The 20989-nt window shown below is 57.9% G+C and overlaps 2 protein-coding genes across 3 annotated transcripts; both read left to right on the top strand.

Moving 5' to 3' along the window:
- The first annotated feature begins 2309 nt into the window (after positions 1-2309).
- MYCL (MYCL proto-oncogene, bHLH transcription factor) lies at positions 2310-6556 on the top strand. The gene is made up of 2 exons (XM_072355515.1): positions 2310-3417; positions 5106-6556. The coding sequence occupies exons 1-2, from the start codon at positions 2709-2711 to the stop codon at positions 5657-5659; spliced, it is 1263 nt and encodes a 420-aa protein (XP_072211616.1). The 5' UTR covers positions 2310-2708; the 3' UTR covers positions 5660-6556.
- A 1714-nt stretch (positions 6557-8270) lies between these two features.
- TRIT1 (tRNA isopentenyltransferase 1) lies at positions 8271-20462 on the top strand. Of its 2 annotated transcripts, none has more exons than XM_072355718.1 (11): positions 8271-8573; positions 12169-12309; positions 12751-12849; positions 13038-13186; positions 14049-14191; positions 14459-14570; positions 14778-14890; positions 15937-16014; positions 17412-17521; positions 17855-17972; positions 19831-20462. In XM_072355718.1, exons 1-11 carry the CDS (start codon positions 8400-8402, stop codon positions 19968-19970), a joined length of 1377 nt encoding a protein of 458 aa, XP_072211819.1. In that variant the 5' UTR covers positions 8271-8399; the 3' UTR covers positions 19971-20462. The 2 variants fall into 2 exon arrangements, with proteins under 2 accessions (XP_072211819.1, XP_072211820.1); XM_072355719.1 differs by lacking the exon at positions 8271-8573 and adding an exon at positions 10191-10321 and having other exon boundaries at positions 12169-12311; positions 12753-12849.
- The last annotated feature ends 527 nt before the right edge of the window (positions 20463-20989 follow it).

Genomic DNA, 20989 nt, shown 5'->3' with positions numbered 1-20989 from the left:
AGCATCAGTGCCATGTCAATAGCTGCCAGCACTGCTCAGGTCACCACGGAGCAAAGATCACACTGAGAAGTGCCATGGGATGGGGCCAGCGTGGCATTAACCCCATCTTCAGCCCCTTAGCGCTGCTACTGCCATTGCTGCCACCCCGATCCCTTTGCCCGAGGGCTCCTTGGCTCTCGATGGCGTTCCCGCTCTCAGGCACAGTGCAAGGAGCTGCTCCTGAGTTTTGGGTGAACAACAGGCGGTGTTTTGTGCTGAGACTGTGCAGAAAGACTGCAGGTGGGCACAGCCCTGCCGTGCAGCTGAGGCAGGAGAAGCAGAATGAGCAGGATTGGGGGATTTCCTGGAATTAGGAAGATTTTCTCCCCGCCCGGAGTTGTGCAATATCAGGGAGTGGGGAAGATGTTAAACCTTCTGCCAAGTGAACACCCAGGGGATGCTCCCAGCTGTGAAGCAGACACTGAGGATGGGACCCGAGCGCTGGCCCTGGGGTTACAGGGGATAGGGACAGGAATGGGGACAGGGGTGGGAAAAGGGGCTGCACCGATGATGGTGGCTCTGCCTCCTGCCTGCAGCCCATACATCCCCATAGCACAGAGCTGGCACAGCCCAGAGCTGAGCAAGTGTGAGCGCACCCAAAACCAGACAGTGCTGCTGATGCATCTCCTGGCACCGCAAGTGGGCAAAAAGAGGGCTAAGGAGGTGCCAGGGACTGAATTTTCCTCCCTCTTTCTGCACTTTGCTGCCTGCTGGACTCAGCGTGGTTCTGGCAGCGGTGCTCGCTGTGTTCCTGCACCCATGGGGCCTGGGGGTTTTGCAAGGGCCCCATGGCTTCATGGGGGTAAAGGGGACACGTTGCGTGGTGGTGAACGGCAGTTCTGCACGGATCAAATCCATCCCACGGGGCCTCAGGCAGGATGTTGCAATGGAGTGGGGGACAAGATGGGGATGTGGGTCGGTGTAGGGGCTCAGCACAGGAGCCCCACGGGGATGGCAGGGCGGCTGCTGCAGGGAGGGGATGGCCAGAGGCAGGGTGCAGCCTGGGGAGCTCTGGGGCAGCCTTTGGGGTGCAGCGATGGAAGCACTGGGGGCAGAGCAAAGTCCAGCCCTGCTGTCAGTGGGAATCCAAAGGGCATCGCGGGCTGCAAACCTGCCATCCCTGGAGCTGTGCCAGCTGCTGGCTGGGTCGCAGCCGCTCCTGTGATGCAGCTTCTGCAGAGGGAGCACGGCTGGGGGTCCTGCAGTGCTGCGTCCCCGGGCACCCCCCTCTGGGTACCCTCCTCTGTTTGCACAGCCCGCAAGGAGCAGCTCTCAGGTGGTGTTTACCGAGACTAAAGGGCTGCGCGGCTGCTCCAGCCCCTCTCAACGGTCCTCTCGTGCCCTCGAAACATCCGGAGCTCCTTGAAAGCGAGACGAACTCTTGCCGCACCCCAGGAAAAGCTGGAGGGGTCCCGAGGCCTCGGGGAGGGCAAAGAACTGCAGCCGAGAGCCCCGCAGGGGCTCAGCCCCTAAACTGGGGGAGATTCTTTAGGGAGGGAAGAAGGGGCTTCACCGGGGGGCGGCAGAGCGGGTCCTGCGGGTGGGAATGGGGCGCTCGGGGGGGACTGACCCTCTCGGGGCCCGCGGGGCGCCGCGCTTTCGGGGCTGCAGTTGGAACCCGGCACGGAGAGGAGCATCCCGGCCCCGAGATCCGCGCCCGGCAGGTGGCGCACGGAGCCCGCGGCTGAGGGCGGCAGGAGCCCGGGGCGGTGCGGCGGGTGGGGATGGGATGGGGATGGGGATGGGATGGGGATGGAATAGGGATGGGGATGGGGATGGGGATGGGATGGGGATGTGATGGGGATGGGGATGGAATAGGGATGGGGATGGGGATGGGATGGGGATGGAATAGGGATGGGGATGGGGATGGGGATGGGATGGGGATAGGGATGGGGATAGGAACGGGTGCATCAGGCAGCTCATCCTGGGCAAGGCCTCAGGGATTCAGCCCCCCCCCCGGGCTCCCAGCCCTGCTGGCTGGGGCTGCATATCACAGGTGGACTTTGTAACGGTCCTTAGAGCTCGAGCAGAGCCTGGCAACCTTTCCACAGCGTTTATTGCCCTTCTTAGAAAGAACCTGGCAGCAGTGAAATGCAAAGTGCCAAGGATGGGAGCTGAGTGCGTGGGTAGGGCTCTGCTGGCCCCATGCTGCGCCCCCCTCAGACGTCCCCAGGCGGTGTCTGTCCCTCTCTGCACACACCTCGTTCCTTGTGCACAGCTGGACAGCAAAGCTCACATCTCCATAACTCAGCTTTTCCCATTCACAGCTTCATGCTGCCGGCTGGACCTGGGTGTCCTCAGTCAAAGTCTGCCTTGCAGAGCTCCCAGCTCCTCTGTGCTCGTGGATGGGGTCCCTCAAACTGAGACCTTTCCATGTGGCTGAGACGCACCGGGGGATGCTCTGGGCTGCTGAGGTCGATGCTCTCGGTTTCCCCATTCTCCCACAGGCGATTTGGTTGGAATGAGCACGTTGGCGTTAATGGGAAGAATTCGACAATGAAAGGGAGCTTTGCTCGGCCCGGCACACGGCGGCTGCGCGATCTCCGCCGGCTGCAGCGCCACGGGCCGACCCCGCGCCCCATAAGGGGGGAAACTGAGGCACGGCCGCAGCATCCCTGAGCTGAGACCCCCGGTGGGGGGCGGGGCGATCGGAAGGGCCACGCCCCTCTATGCAAATATGGAGCCGTCGATTGGACGCGGGGCGGGGCGGCGATCGCACGAAGGCTATAAGAGAGGGGGGAACAATGCGCCCGTGTCCCGGCTCTGAGCTGCCGCCGCCACCCGCAGCGCCGGGCGAGGTGGACGCGGGGCGCCTGGAGGGGGCGAGGAGGAGGAGGTGGCTGCCCCCCGGCCCCGCCGCCTCCAGGCTGTGCCCCCCCCATGCAGCCATGGAGCGGGACGCGTACCAACACTACTTCTACGACCATGAGGCGGGGGAGGATTTTCACCGCTCCACGGCTCCCAGCGAGGACATCTGGAAGAAGTTCGAGCTCGTCCCCACGCCGCCTCTCTCGCCCCTCGGGGAGCGGCCGGGCTGCTCGGCGGCGGAGGAGCGGGGCTGCCCCCCGCGCTGCTGCCTGCCTGACGAACCCGAGTACCTTATCGGCACCGGGCAGCTCTTCGGCAACCTGAGCGCCTTCATTCTGCGGGACTGCATGTGGAGCGGCTTCTCGGCCCGGGAACGGCTGGAGAAAGCGATGACGGAGAAACTTTCCACGGGAACTCCGCGGGCAGCGCCGCACAAACCGTCCTCAGGCGCCGATCTGGGCTTCGGCAGCTCCGTGAGCGACTGCGTCGACCCCGCCGCCGTGTTCCTGTGCCCCCTGGCCGAGAGCAAAGCGCCCCCGTCCTCGGGGTCGGAGGGCCAAAGCGATTCCGGTAAGGACACGTCCGATGCGGGGGCACCGAGCGCGGAGCAGCGCCGTACGGGCGGCCCGGTGCCAACAAAGGATGCGGCGCTGCCTCCTGAGGGCGGCTCGGTCCCCCTTGGCCGCTGTGCGGGTCCTCGAAGCCCCGGAGGAGCGTGTGGGTGGGACGCTCGCGCCTCTTTGCCAAGCTTTCCAGCACTGCTGCCGGCTCGGAACCCCAAACGCGTCCCGCATCCTCGGGACAAAAGGCGGAGCAGCTCCGGGGTGGCCGGGGGAGGGCGGGACATCACCGACGGCAGCGGACGCGGCGCTGCGTGGAATACGCCCGGCCACGGGGCAGCAGCTGCCCGCCCCGCGCTGAGCCCCGCCGTGCCGGGCCTACCTGGGTCGCGGATTTTCGGGGCTCCGAAGCCCTCCGTCCCACCCCACTTCTCATTCCCGGGCTCGCGGCCGCCGGCAAGTGCTGACGCGGGGCCGTGACCCCGTTAATAAATCTGCCGGCCGGTGAGTCACGGCGCGGGCCGGGCGCTTAATGCCATTAGCAGCCCGGAGCGGTAAGCGGGTCGCGGGCGTAAGAGGCTTAACCCCGATCCGCGGCGCTGGAAGGGCCGGGGGGTCCCGGCTCGGGTCCTGCCGCGCCACGTGGGAGCAAACAAAAAGCAACAGATTGCAAACAATGAGAGTGGCCGAGCGGACGGGCAGCGCCGCGGGCCAATAGGAAGCGAGCGAGGTGATACTGCCCCGCCAGGTGGCCAATGAGAGGCCTCCGGGGGCGGGCCCTGCGGTCCGACTTTTAGTAGCGGACGGGCGGGAGTTGTGTGCGCACGTGGGTGAGAGCGGCCGCGTTCGGACGGCGCTGAACGGCACGTTCCGGCCCGGATCGCGGCTACCGGGGGGGTGGTGAAGGGCCGAGGCGAGGCCGTGCCCGGGGGCCGATGGTGCTGCACGGATCAAAGAAAATAGATGGGAAAGGTGGAAGTGCCCCGCTAAAGTGAGAGCGGTAGCAGCACGCGCGAAGTAAAGCCGTCTCACTGAGCCCAGCCTTCGCCCCGCTGAGCTCTGCGGGATCAGCTGCACCGGGACGCAGCGCTTTAGTGGCTTTGAGTTATTTGGGTCTTGGTGCTGTGCCTCCCTCCCCCACCGCCCTGGGGACTGTCACCTCCGTCCCCGCTGCCTGGGCTGAATGGGGGGTGGGCTCGGGCCGGGCTCTGAATGGGGTTTGTCACTTGTGAAAAGTAACAAGTCACCGAGTGTGGAACTGGAGCCGAGGGAACAAAGGGCAGCTTTGCCCCCATGTCCCTCATTTACAATTCCAATGGGCCGTGAAAGCCTCAGAGTAGGGATAGTCTTTAAAGTTAAGAGCCTCTCCCTGGTCTGGGTGTTCGTTCCTCCCCTCCCTTCCCCAGGCAGGTGGGATCGGGCATTGCCCGCTGCTGCTTTGCCCGAGATGTGCGTTGCTCCTTGAACAACAGTGAAGCCCCAGCCCGGTTTGAGGGGGTTTGGACACACGGCTATGGAGGGAAATCTGCGTGTGTGGCGGCACTGAAAGAGCATTTAAAATCACATCATCCCTTCTGGAGGTCACGGGGTCAACTTTAGGGTACAGCAGTGGGGGATGGCCAAGGCTGCAGGGGAGGCGCATGGGCTGAGGGGCTCTCAAATAACGGGGACTGCTCTTTCCATGTCTGTTGTGAGCAGAGGGCGAAGAGATCGATGTGGTGACAGTGGAGAAGAGACAATCTCTCAGCCTGCGGAAGCCGGTCACCATCACGCTGCGTGCCGACCCCCTGGACCCCTGCATGAAGCGCTTCCACATCTCCATCCACCAGCAGCAGCACAACTACGCCGCCCGCTCTCCGCCGGACAGCTGTCCCCAGCCCAAATCCCCACAGCGGGACGAGGAGGAGCCGCTCAGCACCGCAGAACCACCCCCCTCCCACGCGCTGCCTGACCCCGCTTTGCCAAAAGCCGGCCCCGGTTCTGACAGCGAAGACGTGGCCAAGAGGAAAAACCACAACTACCTGGAGCGCAAGCGGCGCAACGACCTGCGCTCCCGCTTCCTGGCGCTGCGGGACCAGGTGCCCGGGCTGGCCAGCTGCCCCAAGACACCCAAAGTGGTGATCCTGAGCAAGTCCTCCGAGTACCTGCAGTCGCTCATCAGCGCCGAGCGGAGGATGGCGGCCGAGAAGCGGCAGCTGCGGCTGCGGCAGATGCAGCTGCTCAGACAGATTGCTCAGCTCAAGGGGCACTAGCATGGAGCTGCCTGCGCCCCGCAGCCCCGCGCTCCCTCTCGATTTGCACATTTTTGGGTTGTTGAACCCTTGCTGCCGGGGGTGGCGGCTGTCGCAAAGCTCAGTGACTTCAGCTCAGGGGGCTCACTCCATCCTGCCTTGCTGGTCGTCCTGCAGCTGTTATCCACCAACAGCGCGGCCAGGAGCTGCCCCACACCTCCATCCCGCAGGACATCCCCATCAACGGCTTCGGTGGGTCACACGGTGGCTCATGTTTGGATGGATCGTAGCAGGGACGGCGATGGGATGCGTGACCCCGACCTGGGCGCTGTCCTGCAGGCAGTGCCCTGCTCCCTTGGCTCGGTGAGGCTGTACCTCATTTTCTTACCACTTCATGCAGTAGCTCATCTTGGATTTTGTGTTCTAGAAACTGCTGCTGTAACTGCGAGTCTTATACTGGAGGCTGTGTTTTTATACTGTATTTTTGTACCACTTTTTGAGAAGTATTGGTAAAGAGTTTTGCTTTTTTATATAAGAAAAACTTTTTTTTTTTTTTTTCTTTTGGAGGGGGTGGGGGGCTTCTGCTGCCGGAAGGCTCCATCCTGCTGCACTTTAGGGAGATCAGGAAGGGGCTGATTCCTGCTGGACCCTTGAGCTGAGCCCTGGCAGAGGCTGGTTCCCACCTCGCAGCTCTCCAACCCACCCGTCTGCAATAACAGGGGTTCTCCTCGTTTCCCCCCAGCCCTGCCACCCCCCCTTTGCCCCCAGCAGAGCTGCAGGTGGTGCAGGATTTGGGCTGGAGGGAACACCCTGAGGTGCTGGCTGGGATGGCTCTGCTGACCTGCTGAGAACCGTTAGTTAACACTGTGGTCGGATTTAGCACTTTCTTCATTACCTCACACTTCATAAATAAATAAGTTGCAAAGACAGCCTGGGTTGGCTTTTTCCATGTGGGTGCCTGTGGGTTTCCATTCATCACGCTTTGATGCTCTGGGAAGGGGAGGCGGAGGGGGCAGCAGCCTGGTGCTGTGTTTTGGGGTGTCCGGAGTGTTCAGGGCACAAGCAGGAGCGAATATGCTGCTCCAGGGCTGTGCAGCTGCATTCTTTGTCCCAGCTTTCTCCCAGCAATTGAAATGCAAGTGGGTACAGATGACAAATCACCTGGATTCTTTTTCCTCCTTTCAAGTGGGTTCACTGGCAAGGGGAGCAGAGAGTCTGCGCTGGGCTCGGAGGGGCCTTAGTGTAACCCAACACTCTGCTAATGGGCTCAGGGCAGTCTGTGGCTTGCTGCCCTCCATGGGGGCTGCTGGTAACCCTATATCTGGGTGGGAATGCAATCTGCCTGCTTCAAGGGGATCTTTGGGCACCCTTGTTTGCTGAGTAGATTAAATTCTATACATATTTACTCTCCCCCTTCCCTGTTCTCAGCGTTTTTAGGTTTAATGCATAGTGGCAGCAGAAGTCTTGCTCTGAGCGGGGGGGAAGCAGAGTCCTGTTACTGCTGAGCAGTCGGAGCTGCTGCAGAGGCAGCCCGAAGCAGCAGTGCTGCTGTGCAGGTCTGACACAGCCCCACTCGCTGTCTGCACGTTGCGTTGTGCTGCGTCAAGACGTTCCAGAGCTGTATGAAGGGCAGCTCACAGGAACCACAGCTTGAACACGGGCAGGGTGACCTAAATCTGACACCTCGGCTGCAAGCGGGAAACAAAGCCCGCATGTCCCCAGCCCCGTGGTTTTGTTGTGTGCACGCTGGGCTCACAGGCCGGCCCGCTCAGCGAGGTTTGTGGGAAGCAGACTTTGTGCTCTCGTGCTAAAGGTGCTAAGGGATGGTAGACTGCACTTCTTTTGGGGATGATGTGCAGCTCCCATGGCTGGAGCGGACCTTCAGCAGCGGAGGAGCAGTTACAGTTCTGCACATGCCTTTGAGATTTCCTGCTTAGAACCCCTGTCCATAAGTACATACCTACCCAACCCCCCAGTTCAAAAGCAGATGTTTCCCCTTGCGTTGCCACGGTGGGAAGTGTGAAAAGAGGCGGATGGAGCTGCTCAGTGCACAGCGGAACCACGCAGCCTTCCCGTCCTCAATTGCTCACTCTGCATCCCGGGGCTGTCGGCTGTGACCGGCTGTGACCGCCGTCATCTCGCACGTCCAGCCGCATTAGATGTGTCCGTCCTGCAGCCCCCGCAGCCCCGCGCCCGTTGCTGGGAAGGATTCGTGTCGCAGGGGAGCGGCGCCGCCGGGACAGCCTCCTCCCGCTGTCACCATGGCAACCGTCCGTCCCCCCCCCATCCCCAGCTCCTCTCTGTTGCCGTGGCGACAGCCTCGGCTCCCCATCTCCCGTGTTGCCACGGTGACGAGTCTGCCTCTGCCTTTCGGAGGAGGCCGCCGCGGTTGCCACGGCAACGGGCTCCTCTCTGTTGCCGTGGCAGCAGACTCGGCTATTCTGCCCTGTTGCCACGGCAACGGCATCCTTCCCACCCCGTCCTGCCCCCCTCGCCCCCCTCCGTGCGCTCTGGGGCACAGCTCCGCTCCGGGGGAGCCCGGGGAAGGCCAAAAGGAGTCGGCAATGGAACCGGGACCGGGACCCAGAGCGCGGCCGGGATCAGTGCCGGGACGCAGACAGGCAGCGCCCGGGATCCCGGGACACACCGTCGTACGGCCCGCGCTGTTGCCCGGGGCGGTGCGGAGGCCCGGGGCCGCCCTCCCAGTCCCTCCGCGGACGTTCCCGGCCCCGTCCCGCCCCCGTCCCGCCCGCCCGTTTCCATGGCAGCCGCCGGGCCGGGCCGGGTCATGGCGGCGGCGTTGTGCCTAGGCCGGGCCTCTCCGCCGCGGCCGCTCGTGGTGATCCTGGGCGCTACCGGCACCGGGAAGTCGGCGCTGGCCGTGCAGCTGGGGCTGCGCCTGGGTGGGGAGATCGTCAGCGCCGACTCCATGCAGGTACGGGGCGGGGTGGGCCCGGGGAGGCTGCGGGGGGGGCGGGCCGGGGGAGGGTCGGGCAGCGCGGCGGGGGCGGGGAGGCCGCGTCCCGTGCGGAAGGAGTGCGAGCGTCCGCGTGCGGGGCTGCGCTAGGCCGCAGTAGGCCGCGGTAGGCCGCGCCAGGCCGTGCTGTCCGGAGGGTCCCAGGATCGGTCTGCGGTTATCTGAGGCGGGTCTGCGGCCTGCGAGAGTCTGCGGGCCGCGCCCCAAACGGGACCCCCAGCCCGTCCAGCGTATTGGTTACGCTTCCTGAGGTGTTTTCCCCCAGCACCGCTGTCTTCGCCCTGCGGGCTGCACTTAGTCTTGCCACCTTCTGTCTCCTGCGTGGGGCTACTGACGCTGGTCTCAGTGGCTCCCTTCTGCAGGGCTGGATTTGCAGGCACTCTGCCCTTCATTTAAAACGAGAGATAAGAAGACTTTAATTTTATATGAAGTGTTTTCCTTAAACTCACAGGGTCAGAGACTGGGGTTTAAATGCATGGAATTCCACAGAGGTCTTTGTGCAGGGCCTGCATTGCCCTGTGCTGTACCACACTGTGGCCTTCACTCCTGGACTTGTGTCTATGCACTCTCACATTGGGTACATTGGGTTTAGGTTATGGAAAGGGTTGTTGACTGTTGTGATCCTGGAATGCGAGGCTCTTCCTGCTCACAGAGCTCTGCGTGGGTTCTGGAGCAGAGTGGTGTGCTGCTCATTCTTGTTTTGTGCTGGTGGATGCTTTGAAGCATGCATTTTGTGCTCCGGTTGTTTCAGATCCCACTGTGGGAATGCAGTCACTTGGAGGATTCTCGCTGCAGGCACCCAATGGCATCTCAGCTTGAGTGGCTCTTGTCCTCTTTTCCTTTTAATCTCATTCTAGCGTGACTGTGGAGTGAGAGCTGAGCAGCTCGGGTGCTGTTGCGCTGTGCCTGCATTCAGTGCGGCCTCGTGGGGCAGCCGCCTGCAGGCACACCGCACACATCGCATCGCACTTCCCCCACCACGCTCCACTAACCCTAGTGCCCTGCTTAGGCGGCCGCGGCAGCCAACTGGGTCTGCTTTCACGCTGGCTTTGTTCCTGTGGAATAGGTTTCTGTGCTTCATATCCCTCTGCCACACAGTGCTGACACCAATGGCCTTGTGGAAGGGTTGCGGGGCTTTAAAAACCCCATTGCTCATTCTCAAGTGACAGCTGCCAGCGGCCACGTTGCCCAGAGCCCTGCTGTCCATTCATGGCTGTACCCATATGAGCACTGCAGAGGTCTGACAACGCTGGCAGTGTCTTTTGGGCAGCTGTTGACCAGGCTTGGGGAGGGGCTGGGAGCCCAAGCCCACCTGTTCCCTTACACAGGCCTCTCTCTCTCCAGGGCGCTTTTGTTGTGGCTGTGTGTTGCTGTGATCAAGTTACAGACTTCGCTGATGCCTGCAAGGCAGCTCTGGAGCTCTGGTTAATCTGATGGTCTCTTAATCTTTCTTTCTTTTTTTTTTTGTCCTTTCTCTTACTGTTCCTTATCCCAGAAGTTTCCTTCACAAGTATGTAGTTTCCCCAGAGAAGCCTGGTGGGGTAAAGTCAGTCCTGCTTTGTTCCCAGAAGAGCAGTGAGAATGCAGTGATCCTGGTGCCACTGTGCTGGAGGCTGCCCATCCATCCTGGTCCCAGTGTCCCTCCTGGGTGTCATACCTCCAAGCAGCAAGGAAGTTCTCCTCTGGAGACTGTTGTGGCACACCGGGTATGTTTGTCAGTTAGTGTGTCAAGTCAGGACATCTTAAGAGCTTTGGCCAAAGCTCCGCTGACAGGTTTCTTGTGGAGAACTGTATAGAAGGGGCTGAATTTTTCTTCCCTTTCACTCTCATTTGGCTTGAGTTCTCCCCTCCATTCCCTCGCTGCTGGAGATCTCCTGTACTTTGTAAGCCCTTCCCAGCTGGGGATGGTCTGCTGTGGATGGGGTCCCGGGCTGTACACCCGCCACACATTGCCTTCACAACTGTGTCCATGACGCTGCCTTGCCCCTTCCATGGCAGATGAGGGGCAGGGGTTTCAGGGCTGCTTTGTGCCTCCTGCTTCAGTTTTCCCACCCAGAGTTGGTACCAAGTGTCTGACTAAATGCTTCGAGCCCTGGAACTGACTTGCTGGCTCTCAGCGACAAGAGGTGGGAGGCTTTGGCCAGGGCTAAGCACCTTTAGTCTTTAGCCTGTGTGCAGTGTCTCAGAGGCCTGCTGCTTCAGGCTGCTGCTAATCTGTTTTGGGGCCTTAGAAAGCAACAAAGGCTTATCTGAGCTGCCTGCTGAAAATAGAAATGAGTGTCGGGAGGACGTCTCGGGTACGCGGCTGTGCCGACAGCCAGCTGGTGGAAACCTTCTCTGTGCTGGCTGTGTGTGCGTAAAGGCTGCCTTTGTTCCCTCCCAGCCCACACACTGACACCACATTCCTCCTCTTGTTTCCAGATATTCTGGGAGGATCTCGGTGTTTAACCTTGGGGGGGATTCAGTGTGAAGTGTAAGCCCTGACCCTGCCTGCATGGACGCTGGAAGCCCCGTTAGGGCTGTGTGTTGGCTGGGACATTAGCAGACGTGTGGGAGCTGCAGCGGGTGCAGGGCCCCTCTTGGGGCTGGAAGGCACTGAGCCAAAGCTTGCTGAATTCAGAGGCTTCGGCTCAGGATTTTGGTGTCAACAGGAGACCCATATTGAGTGGACTCATCAGCTCAGCTGTGCGGTCAGCAGGGCATGTGATCAGTTCGTTGCAGTCCACCACCAGACACAGTGCATGGAACTGCCCCTCGGGCTGCTCCTCCTGTCTGCTGGTCTCTTGCAGGCAGAAAGGAAAAGCATTTGGTTGCCCTGCCTCTCCCCCTGCTTCCTGCCTCCAGGCCAGCCTTTCTTGAGGACAGAACCTGGCACTTGCCTTCAAAGCAGCCAGAGGGGTTAGGCAAGACAGGGAAGGGAGCGTCTGCAGGTTCAGCCGCCCCAGCTTGCATGACTGCAGGATCGGGCTTCCCCACTCCAGTAACCTTAGCTTGTCCCTGGCTGCTGCACTGTGCCTCCTGCCCACGGGTCACCTCTGTGTCACCTTGTCCTTCTGTCTGGGACCTGCGTGGTGGCAGGAGGAGGCCGTGCTGCAGCTGGAAGCTTGGCTGCTTTTCAGGGGGATTAAGGGGACATTTGTTTCTGGAAGCCTGGCCTCTGGCTGGGGTGGCTTCTGACAGATAGAGGAGGAAATGACTGCTTCCATGTCCAGTCCCTTCTCCCAACATGGAATTTATCCCAGGCCAGGAGGCAGCTCTGGGCAGAGAGATGCTGAGCTGCATGTACCTTCCCTGCACCTTCAGCACAGCTCAGAGCCCTGACTTCTGCCTGGCACAGGCTGTGCACAGTCCTTGGCATGGCACAGAGCTGCACACACAGAACAGAAGGGCTTTATGTGCCCACTGCTGCTGCCTGCACTTCTTGGTAGACCTGCCCAGTCTGAAGGGGTCAGCAAGGGCAGAGAACTGTTGTGCCTGGAGGGAGGAGCAGGGGTGGATGGGGTTTCATAGGGTGCATGTGCTGAAGTGGGCAACACGCTCTTCTCTTCCTCAGGTGTACAAGGGCTTGGACATCATCACAAACAAGGTTTCTCCCCAGGAGCAGCGTCTGTGCAGACACCACATGATCAGCTTTGTGGATCCTCTCGTCTCCAACTATACAGTGGTGGATTTCAGAGACAAAGCTGTGGCTCTGATATCCTTTTGCGCTGCAGGCCTGCCTAGCCAAGCAGATACGGACTTCCCTCCTCCACAGATAGGCCTTCAAGAGAGATCAGTGTTTACGTCAGCCCTGTGCTCCTTGCATAGCAACTAACTCCTGTTTTCAGGGGATACTGATGGCAAGAGGGACTTGGATCTAGTTTTATCCTGCTAATAGTGAGGGCAGCTCCTCCTCAGGACTGTCAAGGCAGGATCCCTGCTGCACAGCAGCAGTGCAGAGCCAGGTTTTGCCCTCCCTCACTGTCCCTGAATCTCAGCAGTTGCTGGTGCAGATAAAAGAGGGCTGTAAGAGACCAGAGAGAGCTGTAACACTGCTCTGGAGCCTCGTGGGCTGTGTGGTGCCAGAAGGGGGGGTTCTCCTCATGGCCCTTTCTCCCTGCTGTGGGTCTCTGCTTATGCTCCTTGACTGTAGCACATTGAAGATATATTTGCTCGAGACAAGATCCCGATTGTTGTGGGAGGAACCAACTACTACATCGAGTCTTTGCTCTGGAAGGTCCTTGTCAACACCAAGGTATCATGGTGGGGCTTTGAATCCCTCTGGGGAGCAGTGAGCCCTGTGTTCAGGGCAGGCTTCACACAGCTTGGCATGGTACTTCCTTGCTAGAGTAGGGCAAGGAAAACCAAAGGCCCCCTGAGGCTGCATCTCGCTCATGTTGGCCTACTTGTAGGTGAGTGTTTTTGCTGCCTTGTACCTCACAGGAGAAGTCCAGCCTGGTGTCTGGCCCAGTCACTGACAGGAAAGTGGAGCTGGAGCAGCTGGATGCTGTTGATCTCCATCACCGCCTGAGTCAGGTAGACCCAGAGATGGCATCCAAGCTGCACCCAAACGACAAGCGCAAAGTGGCCAGGTGAGCCTGGTGTGCACGGCCCAGCACCCTGTCCCAGAGGAATTGTGTGCCTGGGAACATGGCAAGATGAATTCTCCCATCCCAAACGGGTGCTCTGAGCCTTCTGGGAACCTTGGAGCACTGGTGCTGGGGAACTGTGTGTAATCTGGGCTGCTGAGACCTGTGGCCATCCAGCCCCCAGCTTGAGCTGCCTTTGGGATGCAGGACAGAGCGCTGCTGCTGGCTTCTTTGTGATGGGGCTGCTCCTATTACGGTGCCCCAGCAGCAGGGTTTATCTAGAGTTATTTAAAGAGCAAGCTGTCATGCTGGCTGAGTAACATACCTGAGCTCTGTGGGAACAGCACGGCAGCAAGACCAGGCGTGCTGCTTTGTCAGGCCCATCCCAGCCTTGCCCTGGCCTGGGGGTAGCAGAACACCACCCACCCCATTCGCACGGTGCAGGGGGACAGAGGGGCGGGCACACTGTGCAGCTTCCTTTGGCTCCCTGGCAGTGATGCTTCCCAGTCTCCTCCAGATTTAACTCTGCTGGCCCCTTACCTGCACCCCTGCCTGGCTGGGAAGGGCAGAGCTGGAGCCAGAAGCCCGTCCCCTGCAGCGTTTGTGCTAGTGCCAGGCAGGAGTGGGTGGCTGTGCTCTGGGCTCCTGGGGTGCCACTGCTGTGCTCTGCACTGCGCCCCTAGGACCTGGGTGTGGTTGGGATGCTGGGCACGGGAGGGAGCTGAGGCCTGCCCTTCCCCCACATGAGAGGGTTGGATCACAGTGAGTGTCTGCGGTTCCCTTTGCTGGAGCCCGCAGGGCTGCTGGGGAAATGGAAAAGCTCATCCTTATCCAGCCTCTGAGCTGTGTCTGTCCTTGTTTACAGGAGCCTCCAAGTGTTTGAAGAGACAGGGATCCCCCACAGTGAAATCTTGCAGCAGCAGCAGCAGGAAGAAGGTGGGGGACCCCTAGGGGGGCCCCTAAAATACCCACACTCTTGTATCTTGTGGCTTCATGCAGACCAGGCAGGTGAGTGTGGGCTTGGTACAGCTCCTGACTGGCTGCACAACGTGATGAGGGGTGAAGGCTGACTTCCTCTTCATGCCCCAGCCTCTTCACTGGAGAAGGCAGCAATTCCTTTGGTACCATCAGGCATGACAGTGGACTCACTCTCCTTGCCTGCTGGGCTCTGCCTTCTTCAGATGGATCAGGAGGCTGGGAGTGCAGAAGGTCCAGCTGTGGGTCTTCAAGAGCATAACTTGAGCAGCTGAGCATGTCCTGCTCTCCTCCTCCCAGCTCTGGACCAACGGCTGGAGCAGCGGGTGGATGATATGCTGGCTGCAGGGCTGCTGGATGAGCTGCGGGACTTCCACCAACGCTACAATCAAGAAAAGGTGACCGAAAATCGGTGGGTGAGAAGTCAGCTCCCTCACTGAAGGCACTGCTGTGTGTTCCTGTGTGTAGCTTGTCCCCTGATGCCACAATCTCGTGTCACCTTGGAGATCCCTCCCTACGGGTTGAGACACAGAAGCCACAACTGCCCCTTGGAAGGCTGGAATCACCCACTGTTCTGAAAGAGATGACCCTGACTCTTGGCTGTTTTCTTACTCTCCAGGCAGGATTATCAGCACGGCATCTTCCAGTCCATTGGTTTCAAGGAGTTTCATGAGTACCTTGTCAGTGAGGGGAATTGCTCACCTGAGACCAGTGCCCTGCTACTGCAAAAAGGTGGGAGGAGCACCCTGTGTACCATATGTCCCTCAGCCCCACGCAGCTCCAGGTGACACAGCTTGGACCGAACCAAGCTCAGACCTGGGACAAGTCTTGCTGGAGTTGAATCGTACCTTTCTCCATGCAGTTTTCACTTCAGCAAAACCAGAAAGGCAGGGGCTCAGTATTCCAGAGCATCTCAGAGCACATCCAGATAATTCCTCCCTCCTTTCCCCCAGATCCTCTTGTAAGATGTACTGGGCAGATTGTGAATTGGGATCTGAAGCTGATGCACCAGTGATCTGGGTGATAGAATCCCAGCTGAGCTGTGCATGCTGCAGAGAACAAGGCTAGAAAGAAGTATGAAATAGAGATCAGAAAGTCTGGATGGATGTGCTGGTGTTAGAGGAAGGAGAGACTCGCTCTGCTTCTCAGCACAGCAGAGGTACTAGGCAGTCAGCCTGTTGAGAGTTCAGTTCAAAGGAGATGAATGCTGAGGAAACCACAGAAATGATTAAAGTCTGCTACTGAAATGCTTTGTTGTGTCTGTTAAAGAGAAGATTACAGAGGGATACAATAAGTCTGGTACTAAACACTGAGGTTGTACAGTGATAGATGATCCTCTAGGTTCACTATGGATAGAACTGGAAATCTTGGGTTCTATTTGAACAGAGAAATAAATGCAGGTTCGGCATTAGGAGAGTAGGGCAGCCCATGAAAAGATTGTCCCATGTGCTGGAAGCTTTTGGGGCACTGGTTTGGGGCCCTTTCTCCCAGTATTTATTTGAGGGCATTTGGGATACCTTGTCCAGCCCTTTCATGCTGACGCTGCCCCTACACTGACAGGGGATTTGCTGTGCTGACTGCTTCTGCCTGCTGGCTTGGAGACCTCCAAACTGACAGTAGAAACATTTCCCTTAAGCAAGCATGGTACCATCCAAAAGAAACTTTTGTTTGGTGTGATTTCCTCTCTGTTGGAGCCAACAGGCCCTTCTCATTTTACCTTGAGCTCAACCTGTAAAGTTGTGCTGACCTTTGGTATTTTTACATCCATTGTTTCAAAGGGATCCAGGCCCTGAAGCAGGTGAGCAAGAGGTATGCCCGGAGGCAGAACAAATGGGTCCGAAACCGCTTCCTGAAACGTAAGTCCAGTGTTCCTGTGCTGCCTCACCACTCCTGTTCTCGTATCTCTGCTCACCCTGCTTTAATGCTGCTTGTGTTCATCTTGCCCCCGGCTGTCTGTCCAGACACTCAGAGAGACAGCTCCTTCTCGCTGCTTCTCCAGTACACACTGGTTGCCTGTCAAAGAAAGATCTTCCCCTCCCAGGAACAATGCAACCAACTGCTTGGCTCTGTGCCTGGCCATGGGTGACAGTGGGCTGCTGTGTCCCTGCAGCCCCAGGGTTCTTGAGGAGATGCCCAGCAGGCACTGGCACATGTCCCCTGTGTGGGGCAAGAAGCCCAGCTGACAGATGCCCCCCGGATTAGGAGCCGGAGCCCATTGGCTGCACCAGGCCCTGCTTGCTGTGGTGGCAGGGAGCCAGCAGGACTTCCCCATCTCAGCCCAGCCTTGGAGCAGGGCCAGCAGCAGCAGCTGGGAGCCGGGCACTTGTTGAAAGGTGCTTGGTAGGGGCAAAACAACAACAACAGGAAAAAAAGGCAGGGGGAAACTCGAGTCAAAAGATGGGCTTTGAACAGAGTGCAAGAGCTTTCATGGAGCCATGTGTTTGGTGGATATGGCTCACCTTTCTGGTGGCAGGTGTACTCCAGATCAGCCCTATCAAGAACTTGTTTGTGGTTATAGCAATAAAAAGCAGCACCTGCCGGAGCCTGGCACACGGCAGCTTTGGTGGCTTTGTCCCAGTGGGGCTGTGTGCCTGATGGCTGCCGCCAAAGGGAGCGGGTGTGCTCTGGTTGTGGCTGTCCTGCAGGACTGGGCTGCAGCCAGTGCCCCTCACCCTCATACTGGGTCTGCGAAGGCAGAGTGGTGGATTTGAATCTGCCTTTTCAGGTGGAGGCACTGACAAAGCAGCTCCTGTCACAGCCCACTTCTTTGAGCTGAGAACTGCTGCAGTCACACAAGCAATGACAGCTCTGAGCAGCACAGCTGAACAGGAGCCTGCACCAAAAGATTCCCCACCCGGGCTCTGTGTCCGCGTCTCCTTGTAAGCACAGCTTTACATGATGGCTTTATGCATCCATCTAACTCTTCATTCTCTGTGGCCTCTTGTGGACCGTGGTAACAGTGAAGTGTTTGCTGTGCTCTGACTTTGTAATGCTGTTCTGAAGGCACGCGATCATGAAGTTGCTTGCCTTGAGTCTGAGGTGTTATTGCAGTTTGCCCACAAGCTGAGGTTTCAGGTAATTTTGGCTCCAGAAAGGCTGGTGCCATTTGTTCCTGAGCACTGAAGGACAGGTTTATGAAAGAGCAGATTCCCTGAGGCATTGTGCAGACCCACAGGGCCGCATGCTGACTGCTCAGGGTGCTGGGCACCAGGCTGGGGAATGCTGGCAGTCACCTGCTCCTGTGTCCCTGTAGGTCCTGGCCCCAACGTGCCCCCAGTGTATGGCTTGGAGGTGTCTGATCTCCTGCGGTGGGAAGAAGATGTGCTGAAGCCTGCTCTGGAGATTGTGGAGAGCTTCATCCAGGTATGGGATAACCAGTACTAAGGTGTAAACTGTTCCTGAAAAGCCTGTTTCTCAGTTACTGCAGACCCCATAACATGGCATTAGGTCTCTCCCACGAATGGGGCTGTCTGTGTCCAAATCAGCCACAGATGCTTTTATTTGCAGTGGCAGAGTGTTGAAGCTGAAAATTTCTCCTAACGCTCAGTATCCCACTGGTCTTGCATGGTAGAAGTGCATCTTCTGTCCTACTGGTGTTAGTATCTGAGCACAGAAAATTCACAGCCTACCAAAGCGAACACGGCCATGGCAGATTTTCTGGATGGAAACTCATTTGAGGTATCATGTATTTGACAGGGACGCAAGCCGCCTGTGGAGCCTGTAAGGATGGAGTGTGATGTGAACGAGAACAAACGGAGCCATCATGTGTGTGAGCTGTGCAGCAGGGTCATCATTGGGGACAGGGAGTGGGCAGGTAGGTCCTGGCAGGGGGCTCGGATGCAGAGAGCACAGCTGTGTGCAGGGAGCAGCGTGAGGCAGCCTCCTTGGCTGGCGCTGCTTGGCCAGATGACCCTCAGCACATGATCTTGGGCTTTCAAGGATTGTTTACAGCCCGTGCATGAAAGCAGCCATTTGCAAGCCCAGAGGGGGTGCGGGAGCTGTGCCACAGCAGCCATCTGTCAGGCTGCCCCCCTGGCACCTGGTGAGCACTCTCCTGCTCTGCCATTGCACCAGGCTCTATGTGAGATGCCTGTGTTCAGCCTGAGCTCGTCCTTCTGAGCACTTTGAGTGCTTGGTCTAAAAACAGAACAGGTTGATTTTTTCTGAAAAGTTGTGTGAGAAGATTCCTAATTCTGCAGTAGCTGGTTTTGCTCTACTTTCCTATTTGTATGTTAAAAAAAAGAAAAAAGTATTCCTAGCTGCAATGGTGATAGGAAAGGATTTTCTGTTTTCAATGGACTTACTTTAAAAGAGCTCAGTTGGAATCAGATTAACTCTGAATTTATCGGTGCTGTGGGGCTCGTGCTGAGAACCAGAAACAAAAAGTAGTGAGTAACTCTACAGAAATGGAACTGATGAACCTCCATGTGTTGCCCAAATGCAGAATATGCAGAGATAATGCAAAGATAAATCATACCCAGATCATTGGTCATTGGATTTGAATGAGCCGTTCATTACTATTGATCCAGGGAACTGCTGAAACAAAGGTGGAAGTTGGCTCGCTGTAGGGAGGTCATTACGATGAGACCAGTCTGTAAGTGTAATTGCCATTGCAGCCAGTCTCAGCTCCTCTGGCTTGGAGGTACTTTGAAAAAGCTTCAGAGCCAAAGAGCTCTGAACATGAGCAGAATCTGTGCTGTCCTTCCAGTGCAGCAGGTTGTAAAGGTGTATGATGGATGGGAGCTCCTCAAGGTAGCCCCAGACACAACAGCACCAATCGGTGCTTCCTGAGCTGCTCTGAGCTTTGGTGTTGCTTACAACAAATTGTAAGAGGTGTGACTTTGTTTCAAGCTGGGGGTGACCCTACAGTGTTGTGATAAAGCAGCAGCTTTGCATGTAATTTTACCCTCTGACAGAAGAGGATGACTGGAAAACACCTCAGGGCCTTGATTCAGCAAGAACATACCCTTGTTTAATTAAGGCCCTGCTTGAGAAGTTTGCTGCTGTAATTGCTGCTCTGATCTCTTGGAAATAGCGAAGCCACCCTGCTGCTGTTACATTGGCCTGGTTAGACAGAGCACCTTCTGTGTGAATACTTCCACTGATGTGGGAGGTTTTGCTGTCCTTACCAATGTGATTTTAAACAGAAGTGCAGCTCTTGCTGCCCTGGTTTGTCAGTACAAGTTGCTTCTCTGGGATCACACCTCTGTTCCTGTCAGACTCCTAAAGGGCTCTCATAGCTGCAAGCCTTGCCCTGGAGTTATGCAAAAGCATAATTGCAACTCTGGGCTCTGTCCCTATCTGCTCTGTGATGTACAGGTTATCCCCAGTGCTGTGGTGCAGGCACATCTATGCTTACAAATGATCCTGGCCTCGTTCCATGAACTGAGGGAGCACTGCACCTCACCGTGTCCTGCAGTGTTTGGTAACACCTGCCTTTCTTCTTTCCTCCTGCATGTTGAGGTTCAGTTAGAGCCAACCTGCGGGGCACTGAATCCTGACAGCTGGGGGCTTTCTGCATACAAACCCAGGATCTTTCCCTTTCCCACCTTCTTCTCCTCAGGGGAAGGCTTGAAGGCTGCACCCTGATTGTTTGATGCAGGGCAAATCGGGCCATGTGCTCCCTTCCCCAGGTTCCCCAGAGTTAAATGCTTGTTTGCCTCTTCCTCCAGCTCACACACGATCCAAAGCCCATCTACACCAGCTGAAGAAGAGAAAGAAGCTGGAGGCTGCTGGACATGCTGCAGAGACAGTGAGGGACAGCAGGAGTGAAGAGACCTCGGACAAGGCCAGCAGCATGCCTTTGCCATAGGTCTGTGAATGGGCTGGTGGCCGGGAGCAGCCGTGCTTCCACCTGGATGGTGAGGAAAGGCTGAGTCCTGGGTGGCCTTGACCCAAAGGAGCTGAGTCATGTTATTGGAGGATGAGGCAGGTCTGTGACAGCCAGAAGCCTGTGGGCTGCATCAGAGCCTCATGTGGCCTCACCTTGCTGTGTTCTGTGCTTCTCCCGCCCTGCCTGCAGAGGGCTGGCCCTGGGGCAAGGCTGCTGGGGTGTCCTGTGCCCAGCGTTCACTCCTGCCTCGGACACTGTTATCCCTGGGGAGGTGGAGCTTCTCCTTTGGCACGAATGTGCTGTTCTCAGAGACAGAAGCGCTGTGCTCCTCCAGCTTGGCCAGGAGTGCAGCTCCGGCCCTAAGGGAGCTTTCACTGCCTTTTTCTGGATGTTTGGCTCTATATGGACATAAAGGTACAAGATGACTCTGGATTCCCCGTCTATTAAAAAAAGTTGAGCTTTCTTGCCGTCTGTTTCCACCTGGCCCAGGTTCCTCGCTGCAGACACAGGGCAGGGTGTCCAACCTTCCCGTTCTTCCCGTCACCTTTTCTGCAGCTTCACAGGGAGCCGAGCAGATGTTCTCAGCGTGGCGTAGGCCGTGTGCACACAGCAGGTGCAGAAAGAGCTGGCACCTGTTAAACAGGAACTTGGAAATGAGCTCATCAAGTTTGCAGCAGATGAGTCTGTCCCAGTTGAAGCTGAATTCCCGGGGCTTTACGCTGCGGTTTGGCAGCAGGAGCAGCTCCTGCATTTGAATCCCAGTTGCTGAGCAGCAAATTCCTGGTGCTGTGCGTCTGTGTGTGTGGATGGGGTGAGGCCGGTTGTAGAGCCCCACTGACTGCTGCCCCACAGTGTGGGTGCGTGGTGTCACCACGGAGCAGCTTTGTGAGCGAGGGGTGGGATTGTCTGCTCTGCCTGCTGGGCGCGCTCAGATGACCACGTTGTTAGAAGTGGATTTAGTGTCCTTAATCGGTTTAATATGAACTTTGTTATCCCAG

The sequence above is a fragment of the Excalfactoria chinensis genome, chromosome 22 (assembly GCF_039878825.1).
Source record: "Excalfactoria chinensis isolate bCotChi1 chromosome 22, bCotChi1.hap2, whole genome shotgun sequence".
Lineage (NCBI taxonomy): Eukaryota > Metazoa > Chordata > Aves > Galliformes > Phasianidae > Excalfactoria > Excalfactoria chinensis.
The sequence above is the reverse complement of the archived record's forward strand: the minus strand, read 5'-3'. Positions and strand labels throughout refer to the sequence as shown.